At 38.9% G+C, this 17716-nt stretch overlaps 1 protein-coding gene across 4 annotated transcripts in view; it reads left to right on the top strand.

Moving 5' to 3' along the window:
- The window catches only part of gch1 (GTP cyclohydrolase 1), an 81206-nt gene that overhangs the window by 7070 nt on the left and 56420 nt on the right, over positions 1-17716 (top strand). For all 4 annotated transcript variants that reach the window (XR_007933649.1, XM_028822386.2, XM_028822383.2 and 1 more), the window contains exon 2: positions 15488-15597. Coding sequence is in view for 3 of the 4 variants with exons in the window: in XM_028822386.2 (XP_028678219.1) it covers positions 15488-15597 (110 nt within the window). In the remaining variant the exon portion in view is untranslated. The remainder of the gene's footprint in view (positions 1-15487; positions 15598-17716) is intronic.

The following is a 17716-nucleotide window of genomic DNA, read 5'->3' as shown; positions in this document are numbered from 1 at the left end:
TCGGGTCGCGGGGGCAGCAGCTTGAGCAGAGATGCCCAGACTTCCCTCTCCCCGGCCACTTCTTCTAGCTCTTCCGGGAGAATCCCAAGGCGTTCCCAGGCCAGTCGAGAGACATAGTCCCTCCAGCGTGTCCTGGGTCTTCCCCGGGGCCTCCTCCCAGTTGGACGTGCCCGGAACACCTCACCAGGGAGGCGTCCAGGAGGCATCCTGATCAGATGCCCGAGCCACCTCATCTGACTCCTCTCGATGCGGAGGAGCAGCGGCTCTACTCTGAGCCCCTCCCGGATGACTGAGCTTCTCACCCTATCTTTAAGGGAAAGCCCAGACACCCTGCGGAGGAAACTCATTTCAGCCGCTTGTATTCGCGTTCTCGTTCTTTCGGTCACTACCCATAGCTCATGACCATAGGTGAGGGTAGGAACATAGATCGACTGGTAAATTGAGAGCTTCGCCTTGCGGCTCAGCTCCTTTTTCACCACGACAGACCGATGCAATGCCCGCATTACTGCGGATGCCGCACCGATCTGCCTGTCGATCTCACGCTCCATTCTTCCCTCACTCGTGAACAAGACCCCGAGATACTTGAACTCCTCCACTTGGGGCAGGATCTCGCTCCCAACCCTGAGAGGGCACTCCACCCTTTTCCGGCTGAGGACCATGGGTCTCGGATTTGGAGGTGCTGATTCTCATCCCAGCCGCTTCACACTCGGCTGCGAACCGATCCAGAGAGAGCTGAAGATCACGGCCTGATGAAGCAAACAGGACAACATCATCTGCAAAAAGCAGTGACCCAATCCTGAGCCCACCAAACTGGACCCCCTCAACACCCTGGCTGCACCTAGAAATTCTGTCCATAAAAGATATGAACAGAATCGGTGACAAAGGGCAGCCCTGGCGGAGGTCCAACTCTCACTGGAAACGGGTTCGACTTACTGCCGGCAATGCGGACCAAGCTCTGGCACCGATCGTACAGGGACTGAACAGCCCTTATCAGGGGGGGCCGGTACCCCATACTCTCGGAGTACCCCCCACAGGATTCCCGAGGGACACGGTTGAATGCCTTTTCTAAGTCCACAAAACACATGTAGACTGGTTGGGCAAACTCCCATGCACCCTCCAGGACCCTGCTAAGGGTATAGAGCTGGTCCACTGTTCCGTGACCAGGACGAAAACCACACTGTTCCTCCTGAATCCGAGGCTCGACTATCCGACGGACCCTCCTCTCCAGGACCCCTGAATAGACTTTTCCAGGGAGGCTGAGGAGTGTGATCCCTCTGTAGTTGGAACACACCCTCCGATCCCCCTTCTTAAAGAGGGGGACCACCACCCCCGGTCTGCCAATCCAGAGGCACTGTCCCTGATGTCCATGCGATGTTGCAGAGGCGTGGTCAGCCAAGACAGTCCTACAACATCCAGAGCCTTGAGGAACTCCGGGCGTATCTCATCCACCCCCGGGGCCCTACCACCAAGGAGTTTTTTTGACCACCTCGGTGACCTCAGTCCCAGAGATGGGGGAGCCCACCTCTGAGTCCCCAGGCTCTGCTTCCTCATTGGAAGGCATGTTAATGAAATGAAATGAAATGAAAGTCACCCTGTGGTCTGTTATAATCATCTCTTAATGATATTGAACAGTGTTTTTCAGCCATATTAATCCTGTAGTGCAGTCTTCATGTGTTTATGCAACACAGTTCACTTGCTGACCATCAAGCTCATCCTAAACAGGTCATTTTAGAAAACAGTTTTTTAAAGGCAGACATTATATGTCACTATGTAATTAATACTACATGCCTTTGGAGTTTTAATTTGCCATTATGTACTGTATGGGATGGCATGGTGACTCAGTGGTTAGTGCTGCAGCAATATAGATCCAACATTCAGGGTTGTGGTACCTTGTCCCGGGTTGATTATTGTCTTGCATTCGATTCTGCCATGGTGGACTCAGACTCTCTCCTAACCACAATACCCCTACCCCAAATCCACCATCACATTCCTTAACTTGATTAAGTATGTTCAAAATGATTCTTATTATTTACTGATTTTTCCAAGGCTCCCTGATATTGTACTTCAGAAGCATCCATCATATAAAGCAGTAACTTTTTCCTGTATGATTTTTTTAGCTGTATTCTGTATACTATATGTCTACTGCCTTCTGTACTTGGAACTTCCACAGACCATCCAAGATCTCGAACTGTTGAAAAGATACATGAGTCACATTGAATAAAATAATTAGACTGTATTAAAATGACTAGATTGTCAGGACATTGCTGCTCATTTGGGTGTTGGAAGGGAGCGCTTGTGATCACTTATTTGACTTATAATAATTCATACAGTATGTGTAATTAAGTCTGCAAAGTTTTTTACTGTAATTGTAATATTACAGATCACTGTTCCTGCATACTGAACAGAAAAAGCACAAGGCCCCTGTTCAGGATATTTTATTAGTGCAGTATAAACATTGCATTAAGCATGCAAACTCAAAAATGACACCCGTCAGAAATGTTATTGACAGTCACATTATAATTACATTTTTATTTCTTAGCTGAGAGTGCTTTAAAATATTTTACATTCGAGTTCAATTTATATATTTACAAGAAGTAGTCATTCATCTTTCAGTATTAGTGTCTTTTGAGTAACCTTTGAACCTGTTAATAAAGATCAATTGCTCAATCTACAGGTGCATTTTCTGTCTAGGGACAGTATTTGTCAATTCTTTGCAAGGTATGTACACTGTTAAAGGTAGCTGTCTTTTACTCTGTTGCTGTGTTAAAGCAAGCTTACATATAGGTGGGAATGGGCTTTGCAATCACACCTGCAATTGACATCTGATCCATATTACTAACCGAGAATGCTAAACCGGATGATGGACGCAGGCACATCCGGCAATGGGCCGTAGCTGCAAAAAGACGTACTGCGCAGGCGCAAAAAGAGTCCGCGAGAGTCGGCTGTGGAGCCGAGAAAGGCGGACAAAAGAGGGCGAGAGAGGCGGATGAGGGGCAGCGAGAGGCGGACAAGACCACAGAAAAAAGGAGTGAGCACAGGAAAAATGGAGAAATGAGGAAACGCAGGCAAAGCACGAAACACATTGCACACGAAACTAGACCCAAAAAAAAAAAAAAAAAAAAAAAAAGAGGCTCGCGCACAACAGCAAGGCACCCCCCCCCCTACAGGCACCGGACGGGACACACACCAAGAGGGGGATTCAACAAGCCCATGGAACACAAAAAAAAGAACACAAAACCACCCCACAGACCCTACAAGCAAGGGACGGGACACACACAAACAGGGGGATTCAACAAGACACAGGAACACAAAAAGAAAGAAGACGCTCGCGCGACAACAATCCTCAACCCCCCCCCCCCCCCCCACACACACACACACACATCCATAAGAAGTGACACCCAAAGCCACATATTATAAAGTGAACATCAATACCTTCACACTAGACAGCATAGGTGTCAGCATTGGTGGATCTCCTTACAATAAAGCACTATTAACCGTTCAACTGCAGAAAAGGAAACATATTAACAGTGACTGCGATCCTCCTTATTACTTATCCATATTTCGCATGCTGAGAAAGAAACAAGTCATGAATACACGGTCACGGGTACAAAACGAAAAGGAAAGAATAACAGGAACAAACACACGAACACGAAAGAAACAACAAAATAGACGGCTATGCAGTATAGGTGGATCTCATTACAATAAGGCACTATTAACCGTTCAACCGCAGAAAAGGCTCCATATTAACAGTGAGTGCAATAAGGCTCAATATTAACAGTGAGTGCAATACTCCTTATTACTTATCCATATTTCTAAAAGAAAAAATGACTCGACTCCAAAAACGCAAAGCTCAACTAAAGCTTCTAACTAACGATGTACCTAAAAGTAAAAACTTTATGAACTGCATTAGATCCTACAATAGTTCATTTAATATGCACAAATCTACATCCTAGATCCACATGACGCAAACTATCAATCAAAGTGCTGCATCGCAACAGGCACGGATTCAAAACGAAACACCTCCCGTCTCAGACATACGTTAATGGCAGCGAAGGCTACAACGGGCTTCTCACACAGCACAGGCAAATCGATTACAGCTCCAAAACAACACGTCCCAAATACTACACATGCAACAACGCGCCTCTCAAACGGCACAAGCAAAACATACACCAGGAAAATTCATTCGGATTAATGAATGTCATTTGCAATCATTGTCATTCAGTTCACTTCCCTGAAGAAACAACTGGCAATACAAGTTATACATTTACACGTTGTTGTCAAAAGGGTCAAATTAGACTGCCTTCTTTACATTCATATACTGAATATCTACAGAAGCTTATAACTGACGATGTACCTGAAAGTGAAATCTTTATCAACTACATTAGATCCTACAAATCGGAATCCACTATGAACATTAACGGTGGCACTGCACGTGACATCCGTCTTGAAAAAATGTTGTTTATTGATGAATGTTCAATGGCATGAACAAACGTTTATGAATAATAATATTCGATTTGGAGGAAAGGTACTTTTATGAGGAGGAGATTTTAGACAGTGATTAGCTATTCTTCCAGATGCCATGCACTCAGCTATTGTTCAGTGCACCTTAAAATACGCAGACAATTGGCATTGCTTTCAAAAGATACAGTTAGTAAAAAAGATACGATGTCCAGAACCAGATCATAACAATTGCTTATTACAACTGAGAGATGGTACACTCACCAATACAGATGGACTTCAGCCACATATTATTACAATTCCTCAAGCCTTTATCTGCGACGACTTAGTTACAGAGAGATTTGGAAGAGCAATCTCATTAGACCAAATGCCCCTTTTAACACAACGCACTATATTATGTCCAAAAAATATTAATGTGGAAAACATAAATACACAAGTCATTCCATTACTTCCTGGAAAGACACAACTCTTTCTAAGCTCTGACAAACTTGACTCTGATCACAACAATAACCATCTTAAATGACCTTACAAGTTCTGAGCTGGAATTACCTTTTACACTTAAACGGCGTGTACAAAGAAATTTTCTAATAAACCTTTACACTGTGCCACACACTTTATTGTTTGCTTTCTATTTGCATCATCTACACCGTCACACTATTCTATATCTCATTCATACATCACGCTCTTTGTCATTCCCAACACCAGGGGTTGGCGAGCGAAGCCCCCTAGTTGGTTAGATCTTGTATGTATTTTGAATAGAACTGCTTTAACTGATGATTACATTTTCACATCTATGAACAAGTTACTTGAATGAGAAATGTAGGTTTTAAACACTGAACAAAGATTTTTGAAAGAATAGGTCAGTGCAACTAAATTGGGAATAATATGCCTTGTCAATGTGAGTTGCATATGTGCCAAACACATCACAAAGTTTAGAATGTCCATTAATTTTTCTGGAATATGACCATAAGAAATTTAATTTTTCAGAAATCTGGATAGAACAGTGGGCAATAATTCCTAAGGCAAGAACTGAGGATTTCTTCCAAAACAGCTACTATGGAGATGGCCAAAGTCTTGCCCATTGTCAATCATTGTTTTATTTTTTCACTATTTCAAATTCAGTAGGTAAATAGTATTCTAAATAAATACAGTGTGTGCTCTATAGAAGCTATATTAACATCTTTTCATTTAGTGATTTATGAAAGCATGCAATGCCTTCATCTTTTGTGCCAAAACTTTTTCATTGAACTATATTCATGCAAAACACAGCATGAAGACTTAGTAGTTTACTTATAGGTCATTGACAATCTTGTAGGTGGCTGTTTTAGTAATAAATGCACATTTCTACATTTTTTAGCCTCATTGAAAAGTAGCCAAGGTAGCTTTCTGAGCTGTACAGAGAGAGAGAGGTTGGCATATCTGCCACTTACAAATGTTTAACACACACTGATGTGTGATCCTGTAGGATTTTTTTTGGTCATCTGTGGGTTGTCTGTTGTATGAACTAGAGGCAATTATCAGCTCAAGTTCACAAGAGTCAATGCCATTTTATTAATGACTGACATTGCCAAGAACATATCTGTTGACTGGTACAACATGCTGTTGTCATGATTAGGGTTCCCATTAATTCATCTGGTATTTTCTAACATTGCAACTGTTTATTTCTTAGGTCCATCTATCGCCACAATTTTGAAGCCATCATTGGCACTGCTTCCCATGTTGCTAGGGGTGTAACTTCTAGGGTCTTGACCTAATTGGTAATCGGTGCAACAGTATAAAAGGTCAGCTGGTCATAAAAAATAAATAAATAAAAACACTTAAGTAAAATCTTTTGTTTAGTGTGCTTCTCATGAGTTTCATTGGGTTTGACCTCTTTGCCTGTTTTTTTCTATTTTGATTCCTGTCTCTAATTAGGATTTGGTAGCTGGTTTTATTTTTTATTTGTTTTGGTTTCATTTTTACATGCTTCTTCCAGTTTAACTATACAGATAATTCATTTATCCCCTCATCAGCATGGCAGCTGTACTGAAACAGTAAAGTAAAGAAGAATCTGAAAATAGAAAAGTTGATAAAAATTGTATAAAAAAAAAAAGTGTAAGGCATTTGCAGCCTGGAAATAGACAGTTAAGGTAGGGTGATTTTAAGTGGTTCTATGTGTGAATCAAATCAACTGAGGATGGATAAAGTTAGTGATAATCAGCATATATTCTTGATGAAGTAACAGCCAAGTGAACAATGAGGAAAGAACAACATAGTGAGAAACTTCTCAAAGTAAAAGTAGAAGTAGAGTCGTGTGTTATAAAGCATGGAGACTTACTGCACAATTAGAAATATTTTAAATATTTACTGTTCCTTGCAGCAGTTTTGTCACTTTATTCAGTGTCTGTCAAACAGAGTGGAAATGGCTTATCAAACAAATGTATGTTTATGTCTTCCTGTAAGCAATTGCAGAAAAGGTCGTTTTACTATAAAAAGTGTGGTGAAGTATTTGCAAATGTGAAGGAGTTCAGTGATTCATTTGAATAAATTGTTCTGGGGTCTTAAGAACTGCTTGTTTTAAATGTCAGGCTGAATCATATGTACCATCCTTTTTGGCTTTTCATTTATACTGTAGCTTGAATACGTTAGCACTATACATCTAGGGGAAGCACTAGAGCAAGGGTCTCCAACTCTAGTCCTGGGGTCTCATGTATAACACCTTGCATAGAATTCACACTAAAACATGAAGTACGGACAAAACTAGAGTGTGTGAATGCACAAAAAAGTACAGATGCATAAAACTGTTCGTAAGTAAAGTTATACGCACTTCCCCTTTTATAAGTCCCAATTAACGTGAATTTTAATGCACATGCACGAGCCTACAGCCTCACCCTGACTCCTCCCAGAATTTTGCCAATTTGAATATGCAAATCAATACAAATAGCCCCTTCTGTTCAGTGTTTTGTTAAAAGACAATGGCAAAAGCACATGTAGAAATGAATTTCAACGAATGCAAAATGGAGATCCAGCTCAGTGAAGTGGAAGCAAGGAAAAATGTACTATTTGGTGGCTTAAGCAGTGGTATAAGCAACAAAAGGAAACTGATGGAGTGGCACAACGTGACAGAGGCACTCAAAAGTTCAAGTTCAGAAAGTTGCACAGTGCCCAAAATAAAAAAGTGGTCATATATCAAAGTTGACATGAAAAGGCGAGTCGCAGTCCACTATCTGAGTCTTGGGACCACTGGAGGATGTAGCAGAATTCCTGGGCTCACAGCGTTTGAGCAGCAAGCTGTTGCAATTATTGGCAAGACACTTATAACTGGTATTTTACCAGTGGGTGTGGGGGACTCTGAAATCACCACAGGTGAAGGTGAGTTACTATTTTTTTTTTTTTCGCCTACCATTATCCATACTCGTGTAAATAATTTGCATGTGTTTTAAGACAAGCAGACAGCAGATGCAGTATTACTGTTTATTCTGTTTCAGACAATATTACAAATGGTGACCACTGGCCTGGGGACACAGCTCCAGGCGATGAAGGAGCAGCTGTGCAAAGCACATCTTTGGGTGTTGGCTATGTACTCACATCTGCCTTAGAAACCGTCAGGTTACCACCTGGCTGTGTGCTGACAGACGCTGTTTTGGAGTCACAGAATTCAACAGTAGATGCTGTAAGAGATGTGGCTAATAAACTAAAGAATATAAGGGGTGTACTATGTGATATTGAGCACAAATTAAATTAATTGGTTAAAAAATAAATGCTGCCTCTGGTCACCTGCTTTTGCATTCTGCTAGTTACATTCAAACGAAGTTGTAACGCTGTCTGATTTGGCTGATCATTTGGTGAGTCAGAGTCATGTTCATCATACCACATCTCTTCATGTATGGGCAAGCCATGATTGCGTGCCACTTTCTGCAGCACGCTACATGCTTAAACAAAGCGACACACCTTCTGTGGACTATAGAGCAGCACTCCACCAGTCTTATCCAGGCAGCACCAATGGGTTTTAACCTGCCCTATAGTACATTCTGCTACAGGTCTGAGCCCGAGAATGGAGGTCATTATAATGTTGCTCTTGTCCAGTCAATGGATTGGCGAGTGGTTTGAGAAGCCACGTCTTCAGCGGGTACTTGCTGTCACCTAAGTATTCGTGTTATATGGCTACATCACACCCATAACTTACAATTTTGACCAAAGGGGTAATATTAAATTTCTTATCTTACCGACAAGCCAGCCATCACATACAACACCATTTTCAAGTTTGTTCCCAACACTACTATTTATCACAATGAATGAATCATGAGTTGAGCCACAACATTAGTGAGGTGCATTTTTGCATCACAGATAATTTGCACATTAATATAGTGGAAATGCTTTCAATTCACATAAGCAAATTCATTTTGTGAAGGCGCCTTTATGGCAATGTATGTGCAGTCAACTGCTCCAATTACATTTGGAATACCGGACGTTGCTGTAAATTGTGCTTTGATGTTCACCTGTTCAAGCACAGTGTAAAGAAATCTTCTATATCTGGATGACAAGCGTATAATGCCATCCCATACAGATGCAACTCCGTGATGACTGAAAAATAAATACCCGATCAGTCAGCCATTTCATGTTAAAAAGCTCCTGTGGGTAAAAACCTAAGGGTGGAATGAAGTTGCAAAGAAGCAGGTAGGGCACAATTGCTAAAAGTCTGCCTTTGTAAAGCCGGCCCCAATTCAGCACACTGCTCCAAGAGAATAGCTTTTGGAAATCTAAATCAACTTAGAAGCCAGTCATCATCATGGGACAAAAAAAAAAAACAGTTTGATCTCTAAATACACGCTATCTTCTAATTCTTCCATTTGCGATGTCTTCTAACAATGCTAAAGCAGCCATGGTAGTTGGAATAGTTTGGCCATTCCGTGCACCATTATATTGTTACAGAATGATTACAATCAAATGCCTTAAATTTGTAAACAATATGCAATTAATTTCAGTGTATTTGATAAAGCCTGTGTCATGGATGCAGATCTCAAAAAGAAAGAGAGACCATACAGAAACAGTAGCACTGCTTTGACTCTGGGTGTTGGCCATTTACAAAACCAAGTAGAAACGTTCGTACACATGGTCTAAGGCTTCCATGAAAATGTGCGTAATGCCAAGTTTTGTTTTTATACATCTCGCCTGGAGTGTGGAAACAGACATACAGTATGCATCATTTTTGTGTGTACGCACCATTTATACATGAGTCCCCTGCAGTGCCACTGTGGCTGTAGGTTTTCATTCTAATCCCTTTCTTAATCAGTGACCAGTTTTTGCTGCTAATTGGCTTCTTTTTCAATTATTTTAATTGACTTGTTTTTTAAGATTCAGTCCTCTGAATTTCTTCATTTCTTCTTTTAACAGCACCTAAACAGAAATGAGATGTCAAGTGAGCCAACAGATGACCAGCTAACTTCAACTCCAACTCCAGCCAATTTCACTCCAATCAGTTTCATAATTTGAAGCCAAATTTTGCTGTTAATTAAACACATTATTTAATTCCATGGCTTGTTGGTACTCTCATTCTGTCACTGCAGACATTTCCAAAACTGTTGATTTTTTTTTTCTGAAATGTTTTTTTGGAATTGCGCAATGTATGTGTGTGTGTATATATGTATGTTGCAGCATCACTACTGAATGGCTGGAGTGATTTTCATGAAACTTTGTACATGTTTCTCATCGGTCAACTAAAATTACTGTAGGGTGTAATCAACCCTAACCCACCCCCTTCTGGGTACGGTGGGGGGTGACCTTGCGGTCTTGTGTGCATGTTATCATCCAGTTGACACTCGGAACAACCACCAGAGGGTGAACTGGAGGTGACTGCCAGCATTCTTTATGTTTGAGCACCAATTAAATAGAGTTGGCCGGTTCCGAGCGTCAACTGGATGATAACATACATACAAGACCACAAGACAAGCACATTAGTGAGTCTTCATTGTTTAATTTATTTTTATTTTTAAAGTTTTTTTTTTTTATTATATTTTTCACAAACAATTAAAAGAGAAAAAAAAACACTTTATTTTCCTCCCGAGCAACGCTAGGTATTTCAGCAAGTTTTGAAATATAGTATGATGGACACAGGTTGCTGGTCATGTGTTAGCTTGATTTGTATCTCATTATTATTGTTTGGCTGCTAGTTAAGGAAAAAATACACACAATTAAGGGCCCCGAGTCTTAAATAGCAAGTCAATTACAGTTAGGGAAAAAGATGATAATTAGCACCAAACACTGCTCACTAATTAACAAAAGGGTTAGAATGAAAGTCTGTAGTCATAGTAGCACTTCAGCACCAGAGTTGGAGACCCCTGCACTAGAGAATCCAGTCATCACACATGAATGCTGTGACACCACTTAATCTCATTGTATGTGTATACTGAGTTTTGAGGGTTATTTTTAGAAAGAGGTTGCCATGGTTTATCAAACACATAATTAGTTTGATACATATAAAGCTCTGAAACAAACACAATCAAATAATCAAATTATTCTCTACTCCAGGGGTGCTACCTAAAACTCACAGATGGCACCTGCCTGATACAAAAACACAGCAGTAAAACAGCTATTTACAGTGATTCATTTTTGACGTATTTTTCCAGTATCACCCTCAAATAGGGAGCTTCTGCTAAAGTACACTTATGGACTTCTTCCATTCTCACAAGAGTGACCTTTGCTCTCATCTCTTCCTTGCTGAATAATAGTGTCCTAAAGGTAGATCCTATACACCACCTAAGCGTTGACGTTACTTATCCTATGAAGTTCAACTTAAAGAAAACTAAATATATTTTTAAAAATCAAGGCAATGTGACTACCAGATTATGGTAAGTACAAAGAAAGGAAAGTCCAGATTACTTCTACAAATACTGTGGCCAGCACTTTGAGATATGAGTCTTCTAGTTTTTAGTGTGTCCTTGGAAATGTTGACTGCTTCTGTGATGAGCTACCAAGACGTTATGGACTGTATCCATGTTACACTTGGTACAATCAATTATTCTGAGTTTTACCTGTTTCACTCATTACATTTTAAAGTACTGGCTGAAAGATTTAGGTTTTAGTTAATTTTGGTCTAGTTATTTATAATTTAACTTTTCTCTTTCACCAGCTCTACTTAACATGATTCAAATGAGAAAGTTTCGGCAAGAATGATGTTTGTTAATGTCATTCTTTTTCATTTTTCAATAAGTAAATTAGATAGATACTTTATTGAACAGACTGGAAGAAGAGGAAGTGTTTATGGAAGCTGAAATGATTGCAATACTATTCATCCTGTGAGCAGGCAGGCGAATGGCTGGCAAATTATAAAAGACTAGCTGTGTAAGCCTGTGCTGTAAAAAGCCCGGGGTCCTAGAAACTATTGAAATCGTCAGGAAAAAAAATTGAAATGTAGGGATGTCAGGTAATTGAAAGGAACTACTCTGCGCTTCTCTCTCTTAGGAGGTCTCGTTTTGCTGACGTGCTTGCCTCGCTTGTATATTGGTATCCCTTTTACTTTTCCTCCCACCACTGTTTTGCCAATGTGCTCATCTCACTTTTGTATTAGAGGCTAAATGAGTTTCACTCTTTTCTTGGCGGTTTCACTTTGGCGACAGTCGCTTTCTTTGAGCTTCATGCTGTAGCCACGCACTTTCGGACCCTTCTTTGAGCTTCATGCTGTAGCCTCGCACTTCACAGACAGACACACACACACACACACACACTAACACGCATAGACATTTATATATAAGATACCAAAGAAAGTGTGGTCAGTTTTTACATTAGTTACTGAACCCCAAATATATAGTGGAGGCCAAAGCCTATATCAGTGTCTAAGCTAACTGACACATAGCCAGTAAATTAACTGGTTTTCAATTTATAAAGTTCAGCTATCAGCAGTATGGGAGGGTTGAGAACCCTACTCCCATCAAAACACATTTAAGAATTTGCAGTCAACAATAGACTACAGTAATTAATCTAATATATTTATGATAAACGGCAGATAATATAACTGTTTCACTGAAGCTGTGCAGTAAGGATGGTTCCACCTGCCCTTTACCAGAACAACCTGGCATGTGTATGACTATCAAACTGTATAAGATACCAAAGTAAGCAAAGTCATTTTCCTTCAGTTACTGAAGGTTAGGTATGGCAAAGTCTATTCTGGTAGCATCAAGTGCAAGCCTTGATGATAGGCTATGCTCACATAAATGGGCATCTTCATTTAGGGTTGTATTATGGTGTTTTAGAGGCGACAAAGTAGGCCTTTGAGTGTAGACACTTTATTCTAATAAGCCTTGATTAACCTTTTAGTGAATAGCCATAAATACTAGTATTTGTAGGAACAATCGTGTCAGCTTATTAATGCATTGTAACTATTACTTGGGAAACCAACACAAAGACATGCTGGATCAGCTGCATTAGTTTAGCTGGTTTTAATTTTTAAAGTTGAGGTATATAGCAGCATGGGAGAATGCTACTCCCACAAAAACATTTTAGAATGAGCAAACAACAGTTTTTTTTTTACTACAGTGATTGCTCTAATATATTTATGATAAATTGCAGATAATACTACTGTTTTCCTGAGGCCGTGCAATGAGGATTTCTCCACCTGTCCTTTACTGGTATGACCTGGCAGGTGTATGACTACCAAATTATAGAAGATACCAGAGAAAGCATAGTCAGTTTCCATGGAGATCTTTTCTTGTAGAGTGATAGCAGATCAGCCAGGAAATTAAAAACGCTTACAGTGACGCTGAGAGTACAAACAATAGATGAGTTGTTTTATTTTCCAGATGCTAGCAAACACAAAGCCAGTCCAGGGGAATATGTGGATGATCCCTGTCTTCAGAGTAACAGGAAAAGCAGAGGTGACCCTGAGAGAGATTAACTGAAGTTTTCAAGGTCTGTCTTTCATCATCGGTGAGAAGCAAGATGCTTGATGACTCTGCAACAGAAATGTATTAAAAACAAAGAGAAATTGTGATGATTTTGGCGTTCTTTTTTAGCACTGGAAATTAGCTCTTTAGCTGTCAGTTCCAAGTCATGTTTTGTCTCTTATTTTGATTCAAACACACTCATGTGTTTGGGTCCTATTGTCATTGGCAAATTAGCAATATAAGCTTGCCGTTGTGACTTACTGTGTATTACCATAGTATACAAATTTTTCCATTCATCGTACTGATTCTGTACTTCAGATTTACCATACTCGCACCCAGAACTACATCTGTTTAGTTGGTCCATGATGCCTTTGCTGTACTGATATTATCTCCAAGCATAAGTAATCATGATGAACTGTTCAAGCTAGGAATGCTAATGAAAACAAAAGATATGGTATATATTAGATAGTGATATAGATACACCATGCCTATAAAAAATTTTTATTCCCCCTTCAAATTTTATAGTAACACTGAACCACAGGGGATTTAAATTTTTTTTTTTTTTTTAAATTTATTTGACACCAATCGACAGAAAAAATACTCTTGTAGATCTTTGCAAACTGGTCTAAATTAAATGCAAATATTAAATATTTGCATATTGTTTCCATAATTATTCACCTCACTTGTATGACACCCCAAAATCATCACTAGAGTAGTCATTTGGTTTTGGAAGTCACATAATTTAAACTTAGAATGAGTAAATACTTTTTACAGATACTGTATTTAATAAAATTCCTCTATATAAGGTGAAGACTATCCACTGATTAAGCAAGATACTTCTATGGAGTTTTGCCTTGATATCATCTGTAACTTATTATCTACAACAGTAGTCAATAAGATTATGTTTAAGTTTTTCTTGAGCTGGGCATGTGATGAAAATGTCATATTTTGTTTAAGGCCCGATTGTTCTAAGGCATTTGCTGTTCCTGGAGTAGTGTGAAATGCATTAGTGTCTACAGTATACTCCATGCTGTGCTGTGTGGTATTGTGGTCTATTGTGTCGAATTGTAATTTTATGAAAAGCAGAGATGCCCTTACATAACTGAAGAAACTTGAACAGTACAAAGTCTCCTTGTTGTATCTCCTTGTGTAATCATGGTATTTTAATTGTACTGAATAGTTTATGAACAGCAAAAAAGTTAATACCTGTTAATCTGTACATTTATATGTCAGATGAAGAATGCTCAAAAAAGCTGTATACAGTATGAAAAGCATTGTTTTTTTATCAAAACTATGAGTCCCTGGATTGTAGAGATATATTATGGACAATAAAAGTCCATGAATAGTACTTGTACAAGTGCAACACAGACTTTCTTGGATGGTAGACCTGTTTTCAAAGTACTGATTTCACAGATTTAAAGATCCCTAGGTGAAAGATGTATTCTCAAAAAGTTTGTGGTTCCAGAATTGTAGAATTGCCACTTAAAACATATGGTCTAGGGGTGATTAAAGCAGTTCTCGCAGAATATACAGTTAAGTTGCTTTAAAAATAGACACTCGGTAAAGATCAACAAATGCATATTTGAATACATAAGATGTTTGTACATGATGTTTATTTGCTTTGCTATTAGCTAAGCAGTCCCAATAGCTCATCCAGATACTTTTCAAAAGTGGTCAATGTTTCACCTACATCAGTTAGTAATTTGTTTTAGATTTTAATGACTCTTAGTTTAAAGAAGTAGTTCATGGATTCTGTCTTAAATACACTTCCCTTTAACTTCCATCAATGTCCTTGAGAACACAATTTGCTACTTAACTGAAAGAATTCAGCTTTATAAACTTTTATCAATGCCCTTGAGAATCCTGAAAACCTGAGTTACCAACCTAAGATTTAAATCCCTTAGCCTGTGGTGTTAGGACAGGCCCCTTATTGTTGGGATAGATGTTTTGTTCTGCACGACTTCTTGTTCTGCTAAATCTTTTTTTGTAATGCAGAGACCAGAGCTGCACACAGTACATTAAATGCAGTCTTGTCAGTGAATCGTACAACCTGAGCACAATTTTCCTTCAGTTATATTAAAAAAAAAAGTGGGATTGAGGATGAGTTTTTACAGCATACAATAGTTTCACTTTTTTATTAACATATCCAATGTTTTTCTCTTTCCTTTTAGATGTACTGAATGATGCTATATTTGATGAAGATCATGATGAAATGGTGATTGTCAAAGACATTGATATGTTCTCCATGTGTGAACATCACCTGGTGCCCTTCATTGGCAAGGTAGTGTGCATGTTCCTTTTCAAGCTTCCTTCTAAAATGTATGTTTAACCTGTCCTTTGATTTTCAAACCTGATTATCAAGTTCACGGCAAGATAAAAAAAAAAATAACTAAAGACAATGGAAATGATACATTTTAGTAGGTGTATTTCCGGAATAATGATCTCTTGCCTGCTAAACTTTAGCGATAAGCACCCTTTCATAGCAGCTTGTTAATTGTTGAAAGGAATGATTGCTCTAAGGTAAATTTAAAATGATACTTGTGCTTATGTAAGAGTGGAGTGGAAAATTTAAATGCCATTCCCTGACCCACACACACATGTACAACACTTTGTCTGATTGGCCTGTATGCACTACTCTCCCTTGCTGATCTTGTTTCAGCCGAGTAGCTCACTAGACGCTTTAAATTGCTCTTTTAACAGTCACTTTGCCTTAAGGCTCATGTCTGATTTTAATTTTCAGATTTGACATTTTAATATCCCTTTACTATCTTCTTGCCATTTAAGACAAAATAAACAGATCTGTCAATTTCAGGATGTGAAAAAGCTTTGACGACAGCATGAGGCATTGATCAAACAGAAGCAAAGCATTCTTTTTTTTTCAGAGCCTTAGTGATGTCAACAATCTGTGGAAATCTGCATTTAAGAAGCAATTGACAATGTTTGAAAATATCATCTTTTAATTGGACTTTGCAAATAGACATTACTTATTAATTAATGTTGCTATACATAATAAGTACTAAAGATTGTTTAAGGAAATATTTTTGGGTTATTAGTAGCATCTGAAATACGTAATACCGAATTTTTTTTTTTTTTTTTTTCTTCTTCAAGCCAAATTTATATGAAATTGATTTGTATTCAGTTTGATCAAAGGATGTAGTTTTCCAGTATGTGCTGTATGAGGTAAGTGAAATTAATGTTTAGTCTGTTTTTAGGTAAAAGGTACAGCTTTATTGGACTTGAGTGAGATACTTTACGGTGAAAAGATAAACTTTATTGGATGTACCAGTTAGCCATACAGGATATAGAAAAGACTAGTGTCAGACTGTTTATTGCTAATATAATGAAGTATATAGGTGAGCTCTGTTGTTCCTTGCTTACCATAAAAAGCAGAGAGTTTAGTTCTGTTGAGGTCCGCATTCTGGCCATAAGGTGACATCAAACTTAAATACACATGCATGTCTTAGCTGGCCAGAAATGTTTTCTGTATGACAGCCAAATGTGGAAACAGAGGTGAGCAAAGTCATAATATCCAATAAGTGGACTCAGACATGTGAACTTTGCTACTTTGTTCAGTCCCGTCATGAAAGGGTACAGAGCTTGTCTGTACATGTGTTCATGCGCCCAGTCTTATGGAGTACAGAAATAAGTGCTGTATGCATGCTGACCATAATGGAGTGATGAAATCAGTTCAGACTGTGTGGTCATGGGATGCCAGAGTAACCTCTGCCTGTATCTGTATACTGCCTTGAAAAAAGGTATAGAATTTAGCTATATCAGATTGTGCATTCAAGCCCTAATGCAGTGCTCTGTTGAACTCTTGCAGAATGAGGTAACTGACCTTATTTAAACACAGAAGACGTTTCTTTTGATAAAACAACATTGATTATTTCAGCAGATATTAGTTTACTGATTTTGTGTTTAAAGGAAGTTATTTTCCCTTGTAGACTGTTGATCTTGTCTTTAGCTGGATGACATGTATTTTTATTAGGGTGTTTCTTGTGTCTTCTTGGGGCATTTTAGGATATAGGAATAGCAAAGCTGGTTATTGAAAATAATTTACTAACATTATTACAGACCTGTGGCAGGAAAGAAAAACATGTTTCTAGGAAATTAAAAGTGCTTGGGGGCTGACAGCCAATGACTGAATCAAGAAGACAGGCTTACTTTGTCTCTCTCTTCTGCGTCTGTGTGTAAGTTGCACAGCTTGCTATTAATAGAAAGGCAAGAATGCTCAAATTAAAGTTCATAGGTATACCCTTATCTCCCATATGACCTCAGCACAAGGAGAATAAACTGTGTGAATGCCTGCCTGATCCATACAGCCTAATGACTCTCTGAAAAAAATCTGATAAGTTGCCATCTTTGTTAATTCTTTGCACCCATACATGTACTGTACATTA

Source organism: Erpetoichthys calabaricus, chromosome 16 (genome assembly GCF_900747795.2).
Source record: "Erpetoichthys calabaricus chromosome 16, fErpCal1.3, whole genome shotgun sequence".
NCBI lineage: Eukaryota > Metazoa > Chordata > Cladistia > Polypteriformes > Polypteridae > Erpetoichthys > Erpetoichthys calabaricus.
This window is presented reverse-complemented; position numbering and strand designations above follow the sequence as displayed.